General features: G+C 43.0%; 1 protein-coding gene across 1 annotated transcript; it reads right to left on the bottom strand.

The window, feature by feature from the left end:
* Nucleotides 1–10863: 10863 nt before the first annotated feature.
* Nucleotides 10864–23863, bottom strand: CHRNA6 (cholinergic receptor nicotinic alpha 6 subunit). The gene is made up of 6 exons (XM_020801373.3): nucleotides 22949–23863; nucleotides 20551–20690; nucleotides 15911–15955; nucleotides 14792–14901; nucleotides 13708–14689; nucleotides 10864–11049 (listed from the first exon to the last, which is right to left on the bottom strand). Exons 1-6 carry the CDS (start codon nucleotides 23202–23204, stop codon nucleotides 10927–10929), a joined length of 1656 nt encoding a protein of 551 aa, XP_020657032.3. The 5' UTR covers nucleotides 23205–23863; the 3' UTR covers nucleotides 10864–10926.
* Between the last annotated feature and the right edge of the window lie 315 nt (nucleotides 23864–24178).

Raw genomic sequence — 24178 nt, 5'->3', positions numbered from 1 at the left:
AGTTTGTCCTTTAGCCATGGGTAGAAGACATCGGTTGGTTCCATGATGACTTCTAGAGATTGGTTTGTGGGGCTGTTCAGCTGTCATCAGAGTCTCTTCCTTCTCCTCCCCCCCCCCAATGCCAGGAAAGGCAGCACTCACCTTCACCTTCCCATGGCTTTCAACTTGGGGCTGCTTTTTTGAGGGCTTCTTTCTTCGGGAATAGTCTGCAGGACTTTTGATTTTGAACCGTTGGATCCTGCAGCCACTTTCTTTGGCCCTACCATAGGCGGCAGTGAGGTCATCATGCCCTTATGGGCTACTTCTTTTGCTACCTTGTTTGTGGGGAGAAAGTTTTCAGCCTCCAGGCTTTTCCCCTTCAGAACCTTGAGGCTTGGCTCCCCTTCATTTGGTGGATGTTCTCTCCTCCATGGCTTGGTAGAGACTTTCTCCTCAGATCGTCCCGGCATGGAGGCATCTTTGGGTTGATGCTGGCTCTGCCCTTGAACAGGAGGAGAGAGGGGTACCAGCTCTAATTTGGGCACAGGCTGTGGATGGCCATACACCTGTCCCACTGAAGATGGAGAAAGCCTTCTGCAGGAGAAGACCAATTGTTGAGCCAAAAAATTCCGAGGCTTTTGGCTAGTTCCCTCTCCATGGACAGAAGAGGGTCCTGCAAAGCTGGAGAGAAGCATCTGCCTGGGATTCCTGAGGACTCCTGTTCTTACTGGGGCCAGGTAGATGATGGGGTGGTATTTCGGAGCATCAAACATTGTGAGGTCTGAAATGGACTGACTGTTAGATCCCCTGACAAGTTCCTCCAGACATCACTTCGGCCTCTTCCGATGAAACACTGTGCCGTGGTAGAACTTTGGACTGAGTCTTGTTCTTTTGGTCTGTAAGAGAAATGAATGGGACGTGGCTCAGACTCTGCTCAGTTGTAGCAGGGAAAAGTTACTCTGTGTGGATCTCCCACAGCCAGAAGCTATTCTGAAATGGATATTTTACTGTGCTTCAGGAACAGGAAGCACGACTGTGGTCTTTTCTCTCTCTCTCTCTTGCAACCTGTGTTCATTTCCGTCGCCCTCTTGTTTTTCCTCTTATGCTTCAACCTGCCAAGAAGACCTAGGGAGATCTTTGCCCTTTCTCCAGGCCCTATCTTAGCAACTCCTTAATAATAATTACATGTTGAATAATAATCTCTCCCTCCTCTTGCAATAAAAGGAAATGATACTGATCTTGTGTGCAAGTTGTGTTCCCTTCAGTTGAAGCCTTGATCCCTATTTTCTTAAGGCCCTCTTTGCTGGGTGTCAATCATTGCCTAAAAGCCCCTGACTTTCTCTTTCTTGGACTGATCCTGGCGCTCTTCTAATAGGACACGACAGAGACTAGAGCCGGGACCTTCTGCCTGCAAAGCTCTGCCAGTAATCCCTCCATGCGAGAGTGTGGGGAGGGGCTGCTGGAATAAATCACATGCCGTCAACCGTCAACCACGAAGAGACTTGGAAAGCCATAAGCTTCCTTGAAGCTGCACAGCCTCTGCAACCCAATTCAGCCTGACTGCTGTTTGTCTTCACTGAAAAACACTGCTTTTTGGGGTTGTCTTAAGTTGCAGGAAAGGGGAACCATTGGAAGCAGGAGCATAGGTACAGATGTGCTCCTGTTGCCATGGTAACTGGAGGATTCTGAAAAGGTTTGGATCCAAAAGGGAGTCTAGAATGGAGGGACGTATAGGAGTATGGGAAACTGTGGCAGTCACGAAATGAGAAGGCTGATACTTTATGTAATCACAAGTAATTAGGATAGCAAATAGTCTCAGAGAGAGAAGTTAAAAAAGTTAGGCACACACACAGGGATGTCTGCCAGCAGAGCTCCAGATGGGCGACTATGAATACCACGCCCCCAGGAGGACTCTCCTTTATTACTTTAGCAAGCTCACAGAGAGTTGACAGTATACAGATTATTGACAGAGTTCAGATAGGACAGTGGTTACATAATGCCATCAGGATTGGCCTAAGGAAAGGCTTTGAAGTTAGCTCTCTATCACTATGAGAAAGAGGAAGAATGGATAGCCACGCCTCCTCTCAGAAGCAGCTGTGACATCATCCAGGAGAGTGTTCTCTGCTACTGTAGAATCAGACAACAGTTTAGCAACCTTGAGGAGAGGTGTCCCCCCACAGGAAACAAACAAGAACTGGAAATTTTAATTTAGGAGTGTAAGTATGAATTGATAGGAATAATGGAAACTTGGTGGGATGATTCCCATTACTGGAATACAGCAATTGAGGGATATAAACTGATCAAAAAGAACAGAGTGAATAAAATAGGAGATGGAGTTGTCGTTGTTGTTTAGTCGTTTAGTCGTGTCCGACTCTTTGTGATCCCATGGACAAGAGCACGCCAGGCCCTCCTATCTTCCACTGCTTCCCGTAGTTGTGTCAATTTCATGTTGGTTGCTTCACAGACACTGTCCAGCCATCTCATCCTCTGTCGTCCCCTTCTTCTCTTGCCACCACACTTTCCTAACATCAGGGTCTTTTCCAGGGAGTCTTCTCTTCTCATGAGATGGCCAAAGTACTGGAGCCTCAGCTTGAGGATCTGTCCTTCCAGTGAGCACTCAGGGTTGATTTCCTTTAGAATTGATAGGTTTGTTCTCCTTGCAGTCCAGGGGACTCTCAAGAGCCTCCTCCAGCACCACAATTCAAAGGCATCAATTCTTTGGCGGTCTGCTTTCTTTATGGTCCAGCTCTCACTTCCATACATCACGACAGGAAAAACCATAGCTTTGACTATTCGGACTTTTGTTGGCAAGGTGATGTCTCTGCTTTTTAAGATGCTGTAAAGGTTTGTCATCGCTTTCCTCCCAAGAAGCAGGCGTCTTTTAATTTCGTGGCTGCTGTCTCCATCTGCAGTGATCATGGAGCCCAAGAAAGTAAAATCTGTCACTGCCTCCATATCTTCCCCTTCAATTTCCCAGGAGGTGATGGGACCAGTGGCCATGATCTTAGTTGTTTTGATGTTGAGTTTCAGACCGTTTTTTGCACTCTCCTCTTTCACCCTCATTACAAGGTTCTTTAATTCCTCCTCACTTTCTGCCATCAGAGTGGTATCATCTGCATATTGGAGGTTGTTGATATTTCTTCTGGCAATCTTAATTCCGGCTTGGGATTCCTCCAGTCCAGCCTTCCGCATGATGTATTCTGCATATAAGTTAAATAAGCTGGGGGACAATATACAGCCTTGTCGTACTCCTTTCCCAATTTTGAACCAATCAGTTGTTCCATATCCAGTTCTAACTGTTGCTTCCTGTCCCACATATAGGTTTCTCAGGAGATAGACAAGGTGGTCAGGCACTCCCATTTCTTTAAGGACTTGCCATAGTTTGCTGTGGTCCACACAGTCAAAGGTTTTCGCGTAGTCAATGAAGCAGAAGTAGATGTTTTTCTGGAACTCTCTGGCTTTCTCTATAATCCAGCGCATGTTTGCAATTTGGTCTCTAGTTCCTCTGCCCCTTTGGAATCCAGCTTGTACTTCTGGGAGTTCTCGGTCCACATACTGCTGAAGCCTACCTTGTAGGATTTTGAGCATAACCTTGCTAGCGTGTGAAATGAGTGCAATTGTACAGTAGTTGGAGCATTCTTTGTCACTGCCCTTCTTTGGGATTGGGATGTAGATGATCTTTTCCAGTCCTCTGGCCACTGTTGAGTTTTCCAAACTTGCTGGTATATTGAATGTAGCACCTTCAATATGGAGTTGTAGCATATGTCAAAAATACGCATTCCTGCAGATAAATACAGGGGGAGGAGTTTGGCTGTCGGTTGTTGTGGGTTTTTCAGGCTTTTTGGCCGTGTTCTGAAGGTTGTTCTTCCTAACGTTTCGCCAGTCTCTGTGGCCGGCATCTTCAGAGGACAGCCCTCTGACCATGTATTGTATACAAAACTATAGGTACAATCATATTACTGGCTTCAAGCCAAATCATGTGCTTTTACACTTTGATTAATGAATTTTGTCAGAATCTGTACATTGAAATGTTCAAACAAGAGCTTAAAACCTCTTTGGAGCATTTTTAATAATGGGTGTTATTTCTTTGACTTGTACATACAGTGCAGAGGCCATGGGTCTAAAAGACCATCAGTCCTTTTTATTCTTCTTCCTCCCGAACCTCCGAAAATGCAAAGTAAATCTTTTTTTAAAAAAACACCAAGCAATAATGATCACGATTGATCATTTCACTCAAAACATGAGGGTTTTTTCCCCCCACTAGGCAAGTCTTTATACTTTTTTGTTTTTAACTGGTTCATAATCAATTACTTTAAGTAGGGAAGTAGTTTTCTTGGGGCTCTTGAGGGAGGGGGGAAAGAACCAAGAACAAGGTATGGATAGATATGATTTGGCAAGAAGGTACACAACTTGCTCCATGACCCATGGTAAATCCAGCACTGAAAAAACAACAACCTGTGTGGTACCTCCTTCCCTTGCTAATGCCCGAAGCGTGTCCTTATTTTGATTAATGGTTCATCCAGAGCTGAGTAGGAAGTGAATCAGTGCAGGGAAAGCCCTGCTGGAAAAGGAAGATCCCTAAAGCAGAAGAAACTTACAATGAACTTTCTTCAAAGCCATGCAGGCCACTGCGATCATGATCACGGGGGGGGGGGGCAGTGCCTTTGGGAGACTCCCACTCAGTTTGCAAAAGACCAGATCTTTGCTCTCCTTGGGTAAAGCAAAGATCTGGAGCAGATCTCCAGTTCCTTCCAGCTGAGTGGAAGGAGCAGATCTGCTCCAGACCTATGCTTCACCCAGGGGGAGAGCAAAGATCTGCTCTCCTTCCTTTTGCAACTTATGGGGGCCTCCCTTTCCCTTGAGGCCCTAAGCACATGCTTATTTTCCTTAATGGCTAATTCAGGCACTTTTACAGATGACTGCACGCAAAGTATTGTTTCCCAATATAAATTTTAATAAAAGAAACTATTTTTAAAAAAATTATTACATTTTTTAATAGAGAGGTCCCCTTCTGGCAGGGGGACCTGGGGCACCTGCCCTCTTCTAAATCCAGCACTGCATGCAACTCACCAACTGAACTTGGGTCAGCCAGACTTTCTCAGCTTAACCTATTTTACAGAGTTGATGTGGGAATAAAATAGAAGGAAAGGGAACAATGTACAGAGCCTTGAGTAGATTGGAGGAAACATGGACTATAAATGTAACTGGCAAATGCAACAATAATCAGGTTTCTCTCTTTTTCCCTTACACACATGGGTGAGACCTTAATTTCCAGCAGTCTGGTCCTCATGGGTGGAGAGACACAAGTTCCTCATACTTAATAAGTAATGTATGGATGCGCAGCCCCAGAAAAGAGGCTGTGCTAGTCTCGAAGAAAGACTCCAGCAAAGGAAGGCTAACTTGAGACAAGCTTTTTGAAACAGCAATGGGGTGTGAAATTGTATCTCAGTGTCGTAATTTAATTTATGGGAAACATCTTTAAAAAAAAACCCCTCTAATCAATAATCAATAATTTTATTAAAATGCTGGGAATAATTAACGAATAATTTACTCTAATTTTATGGTCATGAGATCTGTAGATCTGTATCATGAGCCGCCTAGAGTGGTCGAAATGACTAGATAGGCGGGGTATAAATACAATAAATAAATAAAAATAAATATAAATAAATATTTCAAAGACCAGTGATCTTGTAGCATCTTCAGTAAACCTAAACATACTTTAAATTCCAAGATTTAATGCAATGGAAAGTGTGGTCGTGGTCACAAGCATATGTTTTATGTCCTTTTCTCTAGATTTTTAATGTCACTCGATCACTGCTTAATGGCCTTTGATGGCTGGTGGCTATTCCAAATCATTGGAATGTGGAGTGCATACATCCTGCTTGGCAGGGGGCTGACAGAAACAATTTGTCAGTTTGCATTTAAGCAGGGGGGGTGGGAAACACTGTTGAATTTTTCAGAAGACTGGCAAGAACCAGATGCCTGGGATTTTCAGACCATGTTTTTTGTTTTGTGCTTGAAATAAACAATTATCAAATGGTATAAATTAAACCTAAACTTCCAGTGCAGATTGTTTGTTCAGTCGTTTAGTCGTGTCCGACTCTTCGTGACCCCATGGACCAGAGCACGCCAGTGCAGATAGATAGTGCTATTACATGCAGGTGAGTGAGCAACACAGTCCATTCAGTGGGGCTGTCAAGTTAATGGCTAGAGCAACAACTATTCCTTAAAAAAATCGTTCCACAGAAAAAGTGGAGAGCATGTCATAATAACGTGAGTCCATTTTTCTCTATAAGCAACAGAGAAATATACGGTACATCTTTCTAAAAGGTCTTCCAGAGAGAGAGTAGAACTGAACAACAGAAACTGATGATAATATTTCCATGTGCTATTTATGTACAGTATCTATTTATTCAATACAAAAATTTGCGTAAATAAATTGTTGTATCTCCAGCTCACAAACTGAAGTCCATTCTATAGATCTTCAACACAATATATCCTAATTCTGTCTCTGCATGGATCTGGCCACAGATCTGTGAAGTTAAGATGCTACCAGGGCAGAGGAAGGGGACAACTGAGAACCTCTAATGGAGAATTCCCAGCATGTTCTTCAAGCTACAGTATAGCTTTCGGGTTCTTTGATGTAATATAAATAAATTTATATTTATTTAAAAATATAAATTTGTAGTACAGATAGAGAGGACCAGTTTGTATAGAAATCCAGCTAGACTATTTGCATAGTGGCTCTCTTTTAACGTTTAATAGTCCCCCTACTGAAAAACCAACTTGTCTGGAGATTTTAAGTAGAATATTTATTATACAACTGGAGACTTTCCATAAGCAAAGGTCAGAGTGTGTCGCATCAAAACCTATCATGGCATATTCCAGTATTGTTTGTCTGATGACAAGTGTTTTACTAGCTGGAGCAGCAAAACACTAACCAATTAGTAATCTTAAGGTTAACATATTTCTCTTGACCTGCCTTCCCCAATTTAATACCCTCCAGAGATTTTAGACTATAACCCTTATCATCACTGATTGTTAGCGAGGATGCATGAAAATCAGATTGGAGAACACTGCTTTAGATCCATTAGCATTGAGTATGAATAATTTAAATCAATGTACATTTTTTACTGCTGGAAAGTCTCCATACTATGCATGAGGAACTTTGTGGCAGGCGTCTATTGTAGGTTGTAGTTCCCTCTCATGTATTGATATAAATGTTTGCTTAAAAAAGCTGTCTGTCCGTGGATGTTTTGTTAGCCTTCTAAAGCGAAGTATGGCACATCTGTTATGAATAATGTTAACAATTACTGAGCCACTTTTTAAATAGTTATGATTTAGGAATTTTATTTGAAACATTGTAAAGTGTATCACAGTGTATAAAAGGTACAGATACATTCTAAACAAATAATAAATAGCATGAATTCAAGAAAACTGTGATGTTCACAATTCTACCAGTTACAATCATAATCTGGTTCACTTATGCAACCTCAGACCTTACGTTTCAGGGGCTTTATGCACATCTAACCCTCTGTGTACTGCATGCTTAATATATTTCATAAATGTGTTTTTCGACAGAAGCAAGCCAAGGTGTGAGTGGCGTAATAATTAACTCAGAAAACTAAGCAGAGCAGAGGAAACACAACATTGTCTCCTACAAATCACTCTTGCCTGCAGCCCTTGACACTGCTCTGTTGTGACAGTTGTGGGCTGACTTCAAAACTTATGGCAACTTCTTTTGGTTTCATTAGTTGCATCTGTTTCCTCCAGACTCAACCAGAGGGAAAACCATTGCTCAGTGGTTAAAGCCAATTATCTCCAATCACCATTCCATGAGTTATATGCGATATCTCAAGACATCACTTAGCATCTAAGTAAAGTGGTAGGCCAGGGATAGTGAATCCGTATGAAGAGGGGTTATTCATGCGATTGTTCAAGAAACAGAAGTCGGACTAGAAATCATTCAATGATCTGCCAGTAGTTCTTGATCTCTTTCATGCCTGCTTCTACTGTAGAACATCCTCTGCTAGAATTTGTACATACGATTATGAACAGATTTTTGAATCTGCTTTTTAGCATGAAGTCCTACATAGTGTTGTCCTTCTGAAACCCCTCAATTCATTTTCTGCTTTGCTGCATTTCTTTGTCCAATTCCAAGTTTGCTCTTCCCCCTCCCCCAAAGGATTCTAGTGCCTGCACCCAAAAGTGGGGATGACATTGCACTTTAGCACTTCCCCTAAGGGAGAAAGTGAAGGTGCTGGGTGACAAGTGGCAGAAGCAGAGATAATGCAGCTGAAGCAGCTGGTGGAAGGCAGAGCTTGTGGCAAAAAAGAACCATTCTGTGTTAAGAGGTTCTAGGCAGGAGGAAGGCGTAATTGAAAGAGAAAGCAGACAGATAGCTTTGGATGACCTGCAGCAGCCACTCCAAGACGGATGAAACAGAGAAGCATCCTGATGATGGGTCACCCACTATCAGGACACAACACCCACTACATCCCAGGAACTGTCAACATAAAAGAACCCCAAGGCAAGTAAGGAAAAACAACATTTGCACCCGGTTTTTTTCTGTAGTGGCACCCCCCACTCTGGAATAAACGTCTAGCTGAAATTAGGCATGCCCTCTCCCTATAGATCTTTAAAAGGTCAGTAAAAACTGAATTATTCAAGGAGACCTTTGGCAACAACCCAGATTGATTTTTTGAGACCTGTATTCTATTGCAGTTATTGATTATTTTATTCTATTACTGGACATTTTGATTTACTATGTTATGGTTTATATCATTTGGTTCACCTAAGTCACCAGGTGGCAATCCTTGGCCACCTTTCTGTTTTTATATGTTTGTAGTATTATCTATGACTTCTTTTAACGGGGAGGGGGGGTCTAGAAGCTCAACAAACAAATAAAAGGGAGAACTAAAGGTACAAATACCTGCCTGTAAGAGCCCTTTGTTTGGGCAGAAGGAACAGGCCACTGGCCAAGCAAATCTGGGGCTCCTTTTCAGCTGCAAATACTGTATAAACTTAGCAGCTGTTGAATCATCTGCAGTTTGTTTGCTTGAATGCTCACTAATAGTCAAGGATGAGCAATATTTCCTCAGTAGGAGCTAATGGCTGAAGATGATTTAGAAGTGGGACATCTCAAATCAGCATTTGCTCTCTCTCTCTCTCTCTCTCTCTCTCTGTGTGTGTGTGTGTGTGTGTGTGTGTGTGTGTGTGTGTGAGAGAGAGAGAGAGAGAGAGAGAGAAGGAATTTTGAATTTGGGCACAAAGTGAGAGATTAGTGATTTCTAGGCATTGACTGATACTGAAGGATCCTGGGGTGCTTTTTCTAAAGACACTTTGGAACTCCCAATTGTATAGGGAGATAAAGTATCTCTACAGTGTTTGTGAATGCATTCTGCACTTAGGCATTGCTTGCTATGAACTGAGGATTCACAGTATGTAAAAACATAAGAGTCCTGCTGTATCAGATGAAAGGCCTATCAAGTCCACCATTCTGCTTGCATTGTGGTCAATCTAAAAGCAAAGTGTGCTGCTTATACACCACCCCATACTACTTAAAGCACTCTCTGGGCGGTTTACAATTTAAAACACCTCACACACACACACACACACACACACACACACACACACACACACACACACACACACACACACACACACACACACACACCCAATTTAAAATGCCTCTCTCTCTCTCACACACACACACACACACACACTTTAAGATGGCCACCTGAGCTGATCAGGATCAAACTCAGGCCATGAACAGAGTCTTGAATGCAGTACTGCAGTTTAATCACTACACCACAAGGCTTCTAGATGCCAATGGGAAGTCTGCCATGAGTGTAACTGTACCCTCCCTACAGTGTGAAAGTTCCTCAGCAAATCAGGATCAAAACACATCTTCTGAGAAATCTGTTCCTTGAAAGAGTGCTCTCTCAAGTGGTAAAAAAAAGTAGAATTGTGAAAATACATTTAAAAGTGGGAAATGTGTTATGGATTGTCTCTGGAATGTAAACAACTTTCTTTGCACATGCAATTATAGAGTCATGAATAGAGATGGGGCATTCATATTCATATACAAATACGAATATCCCCACACTGGTGGAAATGATGACTGTCCACTCACGATTTCACCACTTCTGCCGGCTCCATGGAAGCTTCCCATTGCGCTGTTCTCCGCAATGGATTAGCCACTCTCCGACCTAGCAGAGAGGCTTGTCATCCTGCCTCCTGCCAGGAGTGGGTAATCGCTTGTGGACAACAGCACAATAGGAAACCTCTGCAGAGCCAGTGGCAGCGGTTAAATTGTGAGTGCCTCGTTATTTCCATCTGTGCGGAGATATTCATATACAAATACGAATACACCCATCTCTAGTCATGAATAGTAAAGCAGACCACATTGCTTGGAAGGTAATAGTAGGAAAGATGTATTTTTCTGAATGTGTATTTTGGCCCCAAGTCAACATAGAAGGTGCTCCCTGAGAGTGAACAACTTGAAAACCAGTGGCTTAGTGTGGCTTTCTTAACCTTGTCTGACATCCTCCAAATGCACTAGACTAATTCTCATAATCCTCAACCAGCACAGCCTCTGCATTGGTTAAAGATTATGGGAATTTCAGTCCAAAACAGCAGAGTATGCTATCTTGTTGGCAGATAAGGAAGAAAATATTGGCTGAGGTGAGAAACTGACATTCTGTAATAGGTGGGGTACCTTTGACCTTCCATGTATTGATAGACTATTATTCCCATTTTACCTCATCCTTGGGCAGGCTATCTAGGGCTGATGGGAACTGAAATTCAACAACCACAACTTCACAAACTCTGTTCTATAGCCTACTGCAAGTGGGTGGTTTGAATATAACATTAGAAAATATTTGAGAGCACAAGCAAAGCTTTAGATACAGAATAGATAAAAGCCAGTCTTAGATAACCAGCAGGTTATGTGTCTGCTATCAGTGGCTGTAGAAATAATCCTGCAGTCCCAAATACACAGATAAAGATGAACACCCACAGGAACACTCTGTCAATGACCATGGCAACGTATTTCCAGTCATCTTCCACCTGCAACACACAAGAAGAGACACAGTACTGAAGGTACTAGAGATGCTGTGGATTCAAATATTATATGCAACACAACAAATAAACACATAAAATATTGACACTGTTGTTTTTACTCATTATATTATAACCCTGTTGAATTGCAAAGTCTAGGGTAGGATGCTCAACATGCAAAAGGACAGTTGACCTAGACTTTAAAGCTAACAGATGTACTGTGTGATACATTTGACAAGTGACAGCTGGCTAACACTTTGTGGTCTACACCAAAAAGCCTACTGCCAAGTCATATTGATTCACCCATGCTTATCTCTGTAACTGGACATTGGGATAGAATTCCTCCGGGGCCCACATTGGCCTGCTGGTCGCAAGCTGCTGACCCCTGTCTTAAAACGTTTGTTATTTATTTGTCAGAATTTTTCTTGTGAGGAAGATATTTCAGTAAGGGCAGCTTTCTCCTCCTGTGTATAGCTGTCCACCAATATTTCAGCTATCTTCTTGCAAAGAATGCAGTCATGTATAGTGATTTTTTTTTAAAAAAGCTACTCACTGCATGGGGCAAAATGGCCCTCTTTTATAAAGAAGGAGCCCTTTCAAGTACTCTACTATATCAGAGATCCCCATTCTCTTGCATCTCATGTGCTAAAACTTACATATTATAATGTTTGAATTGTACTTGGCCCTAAAGTGGAACTTCAGCTCTTGGTATTCTTTCAAGATCATTCTTACACTCCGAGGTGTCAGTATAGCTTTTTGGAATTCAGTAGAGTTGAACTGACTGAGCACCATCCTGAGATCAGGGACGAGGTTCCTCTTGAACTCCTAAATACTGTAGGCGCTTAGTGTTTTCATGCCAACACTGTTGCTCCTAGCGCTAGCACAATTGCTGAGTATCATTCTGAAAGCCCACAGAATGATGACAATAGACACGAAGAAGCTTTTTAAAAAATTGCTGGTCACAACCTTCTGCCCCACTTCATTTTTGATTTTCTGCTTCCAGGCAGGATCAGCATTGGGGATCGGTTATTAACAGACACTTATCGAGGCCCTTGCGCTATCAGACACTGGCATAAAGCCAGCTCCACAATTAGGCTCAGTGAGGTAGCTACCTCAGGTGGCAAGCTGTGACACCCCCCCTTGGACCCACTGTCCCCCCTCACCTCCTTCTCCCATCCATCCCCTGTGCCAATTTGGCCTCCTTGTTTTCCAATATGGCTATGTGCATGCTGTAATCAGACTGAACAAGCTACTTGGGTGAGTAGCGAAACGTTTCAACTTAATAAGGAAGAAGTCCAGTTGCCATGACTCAACTTCCAGATAACCTCACCTGGATGACTGAGAATCTTCACAGATATTCTGCATAGTAGTGTACATGGGATACCAGAGATGGCACCAGCAACTAGGGTTGGCTCTTAGCTAACAGCCCCATCTGCTCAGGAAAGGCATTTGTTAGAAAGAAAAGGCTTACAACGCAGCCTCCTTGGATGGGCCTGTCAGTCCAAGATTGGAGGTGCTGCATAGATCCTGTGGAAACAAGAAGCTGTGTGGGGGCAGCTCAAGGGAGAAAATATTCCTCCTAGGGCTCCTGTTGCAAATAAGAGCCCTTGGAATCAGAGAACCCATATGCAGACTGGGTGGAAGAAAGAGGATGAAGCTGCTTTGGCAAACTTTGGTGCCAGAATACCCTTGGGCAATTTTCTTTTTAAAACTGGAAAGCTTTCCAGCTGTGTAGAATTATTGTAAAATAGCTCTCTCACCCTGGTATTCTTGATCTCTGAGGTATGGCCTTCTTTTGTACTGAAACTGTAGGGGGTTCTCTTTGCTGAGAAGAACTGCATTATTTACATTCCAACAGATCTTGCAGAATCCTGCCAAGATGAACCATCTTGGTTTATCACATTCCCTATTAGCTCCAAGAGACATCAAGCACAGATCATGTCTCATCAAAATGCACAATGCAGATGGGAAATGGTGAGAATGAGAAGAAAACATCTGCAGAAGATCTCAGGTTCAATCCTGGCTTCTCCACCAAAAAAAGGACTTAAGATGACACAGCCGTTCAAGGCCTCCACTGAAGACCTACAGGACCTTCTGACAATTTTGAGCAGGATGGGCAGCTTGTCTCACTCAATTTAATGTTGCTTCGTATGTTCAGCACCTGCCTCAGGCTTATGCCACTACAGAAAGCAACATGGTACAGTATTTGTGACCAGTGGGAACTAATCAATGCAAACTCCCCTTAATCCATCTCCAGCATTTACTGGTAGAAAGCCTATGCCCAATGTTGCACCGATACAGCTACTTCTAATGAAGCTGAAAGATGTTGTTCAGGCAGACCCAGGTAGTCTTTATGTCACAGGCATATACCACTAATACACATCCATCCATACCTTAGTTAAGTTCCAGTCCTGGACTACAACTCTCAGAACCCCCACAGCTAAGGGATTGGGGCAACCGTATTCCAAAATTTAATTTTTCCAAACCCCACATAACAGTGTACAAATGGTACCATGGATAGCATTACTAGCTGTGGTAGAACCTTCTGTCACAGTTGGCACAAATGCCCCAAGCTCTAGAAACACATTGAGTTATGACTCAGTAATCCCCTCTCCTTTTCAAATAAATTGTCAGGCACAAAATGTCTTAGATCTCTCTTTGGCTTACCTCTTTTGTCTGATTCTGAGTCCTCATGTTTTCTGCAATGAACTGAACACTGTTAATGACCTCCTTGACCTCTGGGGAATATTCAAGTTGCTCAGCTGCCCATTTTGCAGACTGTTGGCTTAGCCTCCTTTTCTTACTCACTGCGGGTTCACTGTCACAGTGGCAGCACCTGTGTTCACGGGGGACTTTTGCTTCTTCAGAGTCATCTGCTTTTTTCTTACCGGATTTAGTAGCTCCAGCCTTTTGGGGTTTTTTAGGTTGGGTTTCGATGCATTTCTGTATGGGTCTCTTCATCATCAGAACTTTAGGCAGAAGACGAAGGAAGACAGTTTTGACCCACATAGGCATTGAGTGAGTCGTCGGAGTCCTGTAATGGATGTTCAGCACAAACACGGTGACGACAATAGAGAGAGTCACAAATATCATGGTGAACAGCAGGTATTCTCCCACGAGGGGGATTACCAGTGAGGTGGAGGGAATTGTCTCTGTGATTACCAAGAGGAAAACAGTCAAAGAAAGTAGGACAGAGATACACAGAGTCACTTTTTCTCCACAGTCAGATGGAAGGTAAAAAACTAATACCGTCAGAAATGAAATGAACAGGCAGGGGATGATCAGATTAATGGTGTAAAACATGGGCAGCCTTCGGATATAAAAGGAGTAGGTTATATCTGTATAGATCTCCTCACAACAGTTGTACTTGATGTCATGCTTATATCCAGAAGCATCAATTATCTCCCATTCACTGTTTTCCCAAAAATCATTCATATCCACTTTAGAACCAATAATCAGAAGGTCAATTTTAGCTTTGTCGTAAGTCCATGATCCAAATTTTAGGGAGCAGTTCTGGTGATCAAAGGGGAAGAAAGTAATATCCATGGGGCAGGAGCTTTTAAAGATGGCAGGTGGTGTCCACGTGATGGTCCCATCGTATTTGAGAAGAGCTTTCGTCCGTCCTTCAACCTGGAAATCTCCAACAGCACTAGAAAAAAAACACAAGGACGTCTTAGGTTTTTCTGTGCAACACAAGTGCAGAAACAGCTATTCAATGTGCTTTTCAGTGATCAGCAATGAGAAATCGTACTTGTTGTATAGAACAATATCAGGTTTCCAAATTTTATCTGCTGGCACCCGAACAAACTCAATTCCTTCATATTCCATTGGGTTCCACCGCAGTTTATAGTCATTCCAAATCTAAAAAAAGGAGAGAATATGGATGTTTGGACCTTAAAACATTCATCATGAGTCTACAACTTGATTCTCATGGCCATCTTACAAAAAATTGTTCATTCTTCTCCCCAAACCAATATGTCTGATGAAACTAGGTGTGGGCTTGAAAGCTATTCTTCTTGTAGTGACGAATTATTGTGCTTTTAATAAGTGCACTTAATGCTACTATTTTTCTTCTGGTAGACAAAGACCTTTGAGAGTGTTCAGAGCTGATGAGCTGCAAAGCACACATTTGCTGTCTCCCTGATGAAAATCATCTCCTCTGGCTGCTACTTGCTCTCAAACGTATTGTTTCTAATCCACCTGAGCAGGAAGTTCAATGTTCTGTTTCTTTGTAATGGTGAACTTTAGTCTGTTCTCAATAAACCTTTGCAGCTAAAGAACCACGGGCTGAAATCCTGTTAATAATAAGTCACAACTAGAGTAGGCTAATTGAATCAGCAGGGATTTGGTGAGTGAACTCCTCTGTAAGTTCCACTAATTCAGTAGGCCTACTCTAGTTGCAACCTACAACACTAAGCAACAGGATTTCAGTGATCGCATATTTAGAACTTGCTTTTATCTCGTAATAGAGAAAGATCCTGTTCCTGGAAGCCTTGAGTGCTGACAAGAAATATTGCCTTACTGCAGCCGTATCAGGGCCATGTAAGACATAATAAGTAACAAATATGTGTTCATCAAGATGTGGAGAACTAACAATTTGTGGGAAGCAACCAGGAGAAAAAAATCTTGGGCATGACAGATAAAATCCAGTGGTAAGTCACAACTAGAGTAGGCTCATCGAGTCTTTAGAAATTGCTCCCTTTATCCTCATTGATGCAATGGTTCTTGTTTAGTTGTGATTTCAGCCAGTTTGTATGATACAGCAGTCATCGCTAGATATATCACTACTTCTTTTTACTAGGGTCCCTTTTGGATCCTGTTCCAATCATAACTACATCCGAAAGACCCTAGTGCACAAAGATCCACTTACATGTCGCAGCCAGAGGTTGGTTTCCATAATCTGGTTGACTTCATCCTAGAGACAGAAAGAAGCAAATGTCACAGAGCTGATGAACGCAACCTTCGTGAGTACAGACTGTATATGTCAGCCTTCTACAAGTTGATGTCCTCCCCAAGGGCTGGAGTACAACTCCTATAATCGTATAGTAAGATATGGCTTTGGGAGTTGTAGGTCCATCTCTTCTAGAAGACACCAGGTCAGAAAAATGTTGTTATGAACAGTGGAGGATGGGAGAAAAATATCCAGTTTGTATGGGCCATTCTCACTACAAATAAAAACCATGAATGCAACTGGCCTGGATAGATTTTGGGGGAAGATAGGGAGGCACATTTGTGAAGGACAGGTCTGTCAGCGGTAACTCGCTGTTTCTGAATACCGGATGGTGACTACAACTAGGGAAAGATGTTTGCCTTTAGGCCCAGATGTGTATACGTCTAAAAGAAATAGAGTGCTGGTCTAGATGAACTTTTAGTCTGACAGGGGAGAGGAGAGTAATTCTGACATTCTTACAATGTGTTACAGTTTCTAATATATACCCCTGCACACATAATCCTCTCTGCTCAATTGATCCACTTCAAAAGTTGTTACCCGAATTCTATAAGCCAGACATAAGTGCGTTCAGGATTCACAAATGCAGAGGCAGGATGCAGGTAACTTAAGAAACTTCCGTTTTAAGGTCTTATGTTATACAAAACCTATTTCTCAAGAGGCCTGTGCTGTTAATGCTGGAATCATTGCACCCTCATATGTTGCCTGTAAGAGGTTTTGGCAGAGAGGAACCTTTCTGGACTGGGCTGAATGTCAATCATCTGGTAGCAGTTCAGTTGTTCACTCCCTGCTTTAGAATTTTGAAGAGAGCCATGCCTCTCTACTAATTTCTACTTTCCCCACTCTTTTTATTCAGACAATCTGTAGACAGTTAAAGTCAGCCATGTAGTTAAGTCAGTTATGCAGCTAGTTAATCAGTTAAGTTCTGTTCATACAACCAGTTAATATTTTTCTACAGAATGCTGTTTGTTTTGATCTATGAGGAACTGTGAGTAAAATGGAATCCTTTTTATTCTTTCTCATACCATATTAGGCAAAAACAAACAAAAAAATAAAGAAGACAAAAATGTAGCACCTTAAAGACTAACTGCTATGTTTTAATGTAAGCTTCTGTGGACAAGTCCACTTTCTCAGACTTGTCTATTAAAGCTCATATTAAAATTTAACAGTTAGTCTTTAAGGTGCCACAAAGTTTTTGTCTTCTTTATTTTTATTTTGTTTTTGCCTGATATGCTACTACAGACTGACATGGCCACCTCTTCTAAAGTTTTCTCATACCTGTATCTCTGAGCAAATTATTGATACAACAATTGCCAGATGAGGAGAACTGACCAAATAAAGAGTGGTCTACTACAGGCCGTTTGAAGCTAATTTTGCTCTGTATGTTCCCAAGATCTACTATGGGAGACTTGAAGCTAATTCTTCTGTGTAGATCTCTAAGAGAGACTTCCTTTCTTTCTGCAAGCACTCACAAACCCAGTGTTTTTGGCGTCTTCCCCCATTTTATCCTTTAGGGGGGTGGGGTAGGTTAACCCCTTCCATATTGTCCTTGTTTAGGGAGGTCTTGAACTACTGAAGCTGACTGGATAGCTTAGCCATACGGGGAATTTGCTTCCCCACTGTGCCTGGTAGAAGAGCTAGGCTGTGTAGCCCTTAGAGAGCTGCATGGTTCCAGACTACTGGACACATTGGAAACTCTGGAAATACTCACCATATATTAGAATTCACTTGAGAACATACTATAATTGGCTATTAGAAGAGTTATTTCATGTTGGGTCCTGTTACAGTGGTGCCTTGACTTACAAATGCCCTGACCTATGAACAATTTGACTTACGAACAGCGCCGGCCGCAAAATTTTGCTTTGACTTGCGGCTGGAGCTTTGACCTATGAATAAAAACAAGGCAGGGGAAAGGGGCGGGAAATTCAAAAAGACTAACCATTGGTGGCGAAGAGGCTGCTTCTTTGTAGCTCTTTCTCCCCAACGGTTAGGAAAAGGGATGTGGTGGTGGCAGTGGGGGTCTGGCCGGGAGGCGAGGAACCATCCCAGCTGGGCTCTGGCTCCTGGCACTGGAGTCATTTGCACTGCTCGCTTCCTGGCTGGACTCCGGGAGCCAGATCCTGGCCAGAAGGCAGTGGTGGAAGGCCAGGTGAGCTACCGGACGGCTCCCACTGACGGCAGTCTCGGCAGCGGTGGAGCTCACGCGCCGGCGAAGGAAGGCTGGGAGGCCTCCCGAAACTGCCATCAGCGGGAGCTGTCTGGGAGCTCACCCAGCCTTCCCCTCTGCTGTGCGGGCCCTGCCACTGATGAAACCACCCACCACCACCAAAAACGCCATCCAGGAACTCACCTTGCCTTCCCCTCGGCCACACAGGCCCCACTGCCATGAAAACCACCCTACCGAAACCACTGTCCAGGAACTCACTCTGCCTTCCCCTCTGCCGCACAGGCACCACTGCCGCCAAAACCACCCCACCGTCACCGAAACTGTCATAGGTGGAAGCCACCTTCCCCACTGATGGCGTTTACAATGGCGGTGGGGCCCGCATGGCGGAGGGAAAGGCCGGGTGAGCTCCCGGACGGTGGTTTCAGCAGCGGTGAGGTGGTTTCAGTGGCGGGGGAGGCCAGGTGAGCTCCTGGATGGCTCCCACTGATGACAGTCTCGGCGGTGGTAAAGCCTGGGCAGCTGAGCATGGCCGGGAGGCTTGAGAGGAGGCTTCTGGTGAGGTCAGGTGTGCTGCTTTTTGCATTTTAAAAACTGTTTTGGGTGGTTTTTGCAGGGTGGGATTGGGCTGGTAGGGTTATTTTTATGTTTAATTTGTTTTGTTTTTTTGCAGCCTCAGGGGCTTGCAGTGTTTTATTTTTATTTATTTTTGGTTGTTTTTTTTAAATGCTGGAACAGATTAATCCCATTCCCATGCATTTCAATCGGAAATGGTGCTTTGATTTATGAACATTTTGACTTACGAATACTATTCCAATATGGATTAAGTTCATAAGTCAAGGCACCGCTGTATTTCAGTTATTGTTTTTAAATGTGTACTTCAAGTTTGTGTTAATGGGATCATATATTTAATATTGCAATTTATTGTGGATTTTTTTAAGCTGACTTTTAAAATGCATATTGTAAGATGCCTTGGCTCCTTGAAGGGATTAATGTGGGAGAGCAAACAAACCAATTTGCTGGGAATATCTCCTGCACAATCTTTACTGAAATAAGTGTAGACTGTGCAAGAACACACCTGCTGTTTTCGACAGGTCTTGTACAGGGGAATTTCCCCACATGAATTGGACCCATTAAAAACAACGTCCCAAACAGCTAAATTTCTGCTTTACCAGCCATTTATGCTTAGAAAGCATAAAGAAGGAAGTGAAGCGGAATAAGTTAGATGAAGGCTACCTCAGCAAACAAGTAGTGAGCAGATGGTATAAATCACTCTTGTTGTTTAGCAAGTCACTGATTTGAAGGATCCAGGCCATAGGAACAAATGTGTAATAATCACAAAGTTATAACTCTTATGCAATTTAATATATGCAATGGTGATACAAAGGAAATCATTCTAAAGAGTCACCTTCCAAAAGTGTTACTAATCCACAGTACCTGTAAAAATAAATAACTCAGCATCTCTTGTAAATTAATAATAGAATTTGTGCAATCTGGTCATCTCATGGAAGTTTTTGCTCACATTTCTTCAGTTATAAAACATAATTCCATTAATTCCCAGCTCACCAATCTGGGTAGTCCATAAGTGAATGTTGAGGGAATAACTCTCTCCTATTATTTCACTTATTTGTAGCTTTCAGTCTCCCTCTCAGTCCTTCACACCTCGTTATCAGAGGGGTTGCGAGGACAGGGTGGGAAAGGGCCGCACAGCTGACTTTGCCCATGAGGGTCGTGTTGCCATGACAGCATGGAAAGAAGCCATGGTGGTGACGTACAAAGAGGTCCCCATGAGGGCTGAAATAGCTCAAAACAGTGGGAGTCCGAATATCGGTGATGCTAATTCCATAAAAACTCCCTGTCCCTTCTGTGACCTATATATAGAGAGTGGATGTAGATAAAAGCTTTTTATAAATACACATTATAATCCAAAGCTTCCCGTGAAGTGTTATGCAAACACGGAGCTTTGTGAATGCAGGGATTGGCTGAACTCTCATATTGTGGAAGATGGTCAGCTGAGTCTCAGAGTCCCACAGCTGAACATGGACAACCAGTACACTGCCTTGTAGGACTTTGGGAATCGTAGTAAACCCCCGATCCCCAATCTCCTGCGTCTGACACTTATTGGGTAAACTTCTCTTACTTGCCCACATGGACATAACTTGACGTTATGCCTGTATTCAATAGAAAAGTGCCAGGATGAGAGAGCTATGTACATACATTTACAACTCTGCAGAAGAGAAAAGGGAAATCCTCCAGTGCACGGAGCATTCTATCCACTTTAGAATATCTCTCTCTGTGTGCTGGACCATGAACTCATGGGCATATTTTTCTATGGCAGCAGGGATTCTGGACAGAGTAATACCTAAATATCTGCATAAACTTGCCAGTTGAACCTTACCACATTTGCAAGCTGTGTAATAGCCACTTCAAAGTGCACTGTAACAGGATCAGAGACATTTTCCACAGGTCTGATGTACTGGTTGTAACGGGAGAAGAGTTTGTGAAACAACCTTTCTTCAGATTTACATGCCAAACAATCTAGGGATAGGGGGAAGACAAGGAAAGAGAATCTGTCACTGAAGTAAGCATTACATAATTGAAGACACTATACACCTTAAAAAAATATCCATGCAATAATGCTAAATTATCGATGTTAATTTATTCACACTTGTTGAATAACAGCCCTGACAATTGCTTTGTGTTTGGATGAAAAGTGATTAACTGATGAAAAAAGGATAAAATTTCTGGGGTTTTGCCTTGCTTAGTGTCACTTTCAGAATGGGAGTGAGCAGAAGAGGGTATCCTGTAGACCAGAGGTTCCCAGCCTTGGGTAACCCAGGTTTTCTTGGACTGCAGCTCCCAGAAACCCCAGTCAGCACAGCTGGTGGTGAAGGCTTCTGGGAATTGCAGTCCAAGTATACCTGGGTTACCCAAGGTTGGGAATCATTGCTGTAGACCATCCTGACTGCTGACACTGGTGTCAACATTCAAGCTGCCCTTTGTATGTTGTCCAATCTTCAGTGGAGGAGAAGGGCAAGGCTAACCCATGCAGTGAGTGATCTGTATTCCAAAATTTTGTCACAGGTCTGATTTACAGTTCCTTGTTGTTACACATTCCACTTGAAATGATTTGTTAACTGTACCTCTGTCTGTCTGTCTGTCTTTGTACCTGTTTTTTCCCTTCATTCTTAATCTACATACACTGAAGGCTCTCACTAAAGGCTTGAATTCATACTTTGAAAAAGATTATGAAAGACATTGGGCATAGGAGCGTTTCTCTTTCAGGCTACATGCAGCCTATCTCCTTATGCTCCTCAACCGATTTGGAAAGAGGGACTACGATGCTTTGTGCTGATGGCTATTTCCATACAATTGGAATCACCCTCCCCTGGGTCTCAATTACATGGAGAGAACCCTCTGTGCATAGAATCGCGCATGGGGCCATGCTCTTTTAGAGGTCATAAAACAAGAGTTGTGAACACATGGCCCTCCCGATGTCACTGGACTTCACCACCCAAAAGTCTTGGCTAGCACAGTCAATGGTAAGGGCTAAGGGTAGTTTCTGTAGGCCAACAACATCTGAAGGGCCAGCCTTTCTCCACCCTTGTTATCATGTGTGAATGGAGGTGAGGAGTGTGTCAAGCATTAACACCCAGCTCCTGGGTTCATATTTATATCTATGCTTTGGAAAGCTTTGCCTTCTTATTCCTGCTCATCACAGGACTGCTGAAGACACAAAAGTCCACCGGGCTCCCTCCCCACTTCACTTAACTAAGCAGCTATAGAGAAAAGGCTGCTACCAAAAAAAAGCACAAGGACCTAAACAAAAATTAAAGGGGGAAATTCTAATTTTGAATCAGCCAGGGGTTAGAATCGATAGCTGAGTTTTGGTGTCCTTGATTAAAAAGTTATTATGAGCTTTGGTATCCTTGGTTTAAAAGTTATTTTGACCATTGCTGACTTAAAAACATGAGCTACAAGTCATCACACAGTTGCTGTTTTTTTTTTTTTTAATAAGCCTCTCTTTTGTGTTTTCCCTCCAACAGTCTGAAATTAGGGCAGTGAAACCTTTTCCCTCACCTTTTATCCGCCATCCCTCCCACACCGTAGTCTATTGTGAAAGGGACAGAAACAAGACAATAAAAATGTGGGCAACCAGCTTATTTTTAGTCAGCCACAAAAGCAGGACTTTTACCAGTTTGCTGGAGAGACTGAACAATAGTTGATTAAGAGGCTGAAGTGTTTAGTTATGAGATCCCTTGCATCTGCCTTTTTCTGTGAACACAGCAAAGATTCAGAAACTGACATTTACAGAAAGTGGCAAGCTTACTCACAAGTAAGTTCCACTGAGTTTGATAGGGATTACTTCCAAGTAAGTGCATATAGGATTGCCAGCATGTGTGGAACAGAAGGCTGTATCTTCCAGCATAAAGCGACTATATCTTTTGAAATAATAATTCACCTTTTAATGTTTTATTTTAAACTAACTTCTTTCCAGAAAGGTAAAATGAACTTCTCCAGTCCATTCAAAGGACAACAAAGAGAGAGAGAGAAAAATTCTCCTGCTCTTAAACAGAGAAATCTCATACTTTGCTTTGATAAAGAAAGCAGCCCTTTTAGACAGAATATGTGGGTCACCTACCCCAACACCACTGAGACCGCGGAATAATAAAAGCACTCACAAATCTTTTCTTTCCAGCTGGATCCAAACGGATTAGATAAGCAGCATTACAAATGACTGAACAGAAAGATAAAGTGTGGGGTGGAGAAGGAGAAACAAAATAAAAGCAACTTACCTTGAAGGAAGAACAGGGGCACATAGGCACACAAAGAGAAAGTGAAGTAAAGAACTCCCCACCATTTCTGCGAAAGCATCTTCTGAAGCAGACGGTGGGATCTCTCAAGTAAGAAAAGCAATGTGCTTTGAGAAAAACCCACACGCAAACACAAAAGACAGGGAGGTGAATAAGACCCTTGGATCTTAAGCGCTGCTGCAGTGACTCTTTCAGCTTTGCATCCAGCGCTGCAGCCACCTCCAGAAGAGGCGAGCATGGAAATCCTGTACCATCCTTTGGAGAAGCAAAAAGGAGAGAAGAAAGGAAATCCTCCAGAGATGGAAGAGTTTTACTGCCTGCCAATTAAGGGAAAGCAAAATGGACTGACATCAGGGGATGCCTCACGTTTCACAAGCGTGCATGCGAGGGGGGCACAGCTAAAGGAGAGAAAAGCGCTGCACAACAGAGAGGCTGGACAGGCATGAGAGCATCCCAAGTCATGCTCACAGACCTGTGTGCAGCACTGCGGTGTTGATCTGGCTCCCCCTTTCAAACTCTTCTGGTGTTCATTGTGCCTGCAGAGACATTATTGTGTGCCCTGGGTGGGTTGTGGCATAGTCGCCCCCTTGGTGACCGACTTAACTCTGGCGCTCCAGTCTGGCACTGAAAGCTTGAAATGCCAAAAGTTAAGCTTCTCCTGTTCAGGGACATCAAAGGATGGAAAACCTCACGCCTGTTTTAATATCTACCGTACATGTCAACTTTATTTGGGGGGGGGGGAAATATGGCAGCCATACACCAAATACCTCCATGCAAGGCTATGGGTTTCTTGTTCATTATATGGACGGATGTTCACTTCACTGATCTTCACTGTTGGGTTATCATCTGACTGATCTGTGGACTTTTTCATTTCAACAGGATCATCATAGGATGACTTCCATGAGAGCCGGCGTGTTGTATCATAAGGGTGGACAACTTGCAGCCTCAGAGAGGCATGCAGCCTTTGGCCTAATTTTGAAAACCCACTTCAGGCGAGCGGTTCAGATCTCTTGAGAAAAATGATATCTCACTCTCCTGGCAGCTTGTGGGATGGGGAAGTGAGGAGGATGGAGAAAAATAGGCATAAGAGAGAAAAAGGGTAGTACAAAAGGGGAGAGAGGAAGGGGTCTGGCTCTAGCCATTTTTGGCTTTCTTACATGACGCCCGCAGTCTTCAGCCCTGCCTGCTGGCAGCATGCAGCCTCAGAAGAAT

This window comes from Pogona vitticeps, chromosome 2, assembly GCF_051106095.1.
Source record: "Pogona vitticeps strain Pit_001003342236 chromosome 2, PviZW2.1, whole genome shotgun sequence".
Lineage (NCBI taxonomy): Eukaryota > Metazoa > Chordata > Lepidosauria > Squamata > Agamidae > Pogona > Pogona vitticeps.
The sequence above is the reverse complement of the archived record's forward strand: the minus strand, read 5'-3'. Positions and strand labels throughout refer to the sequence as shown.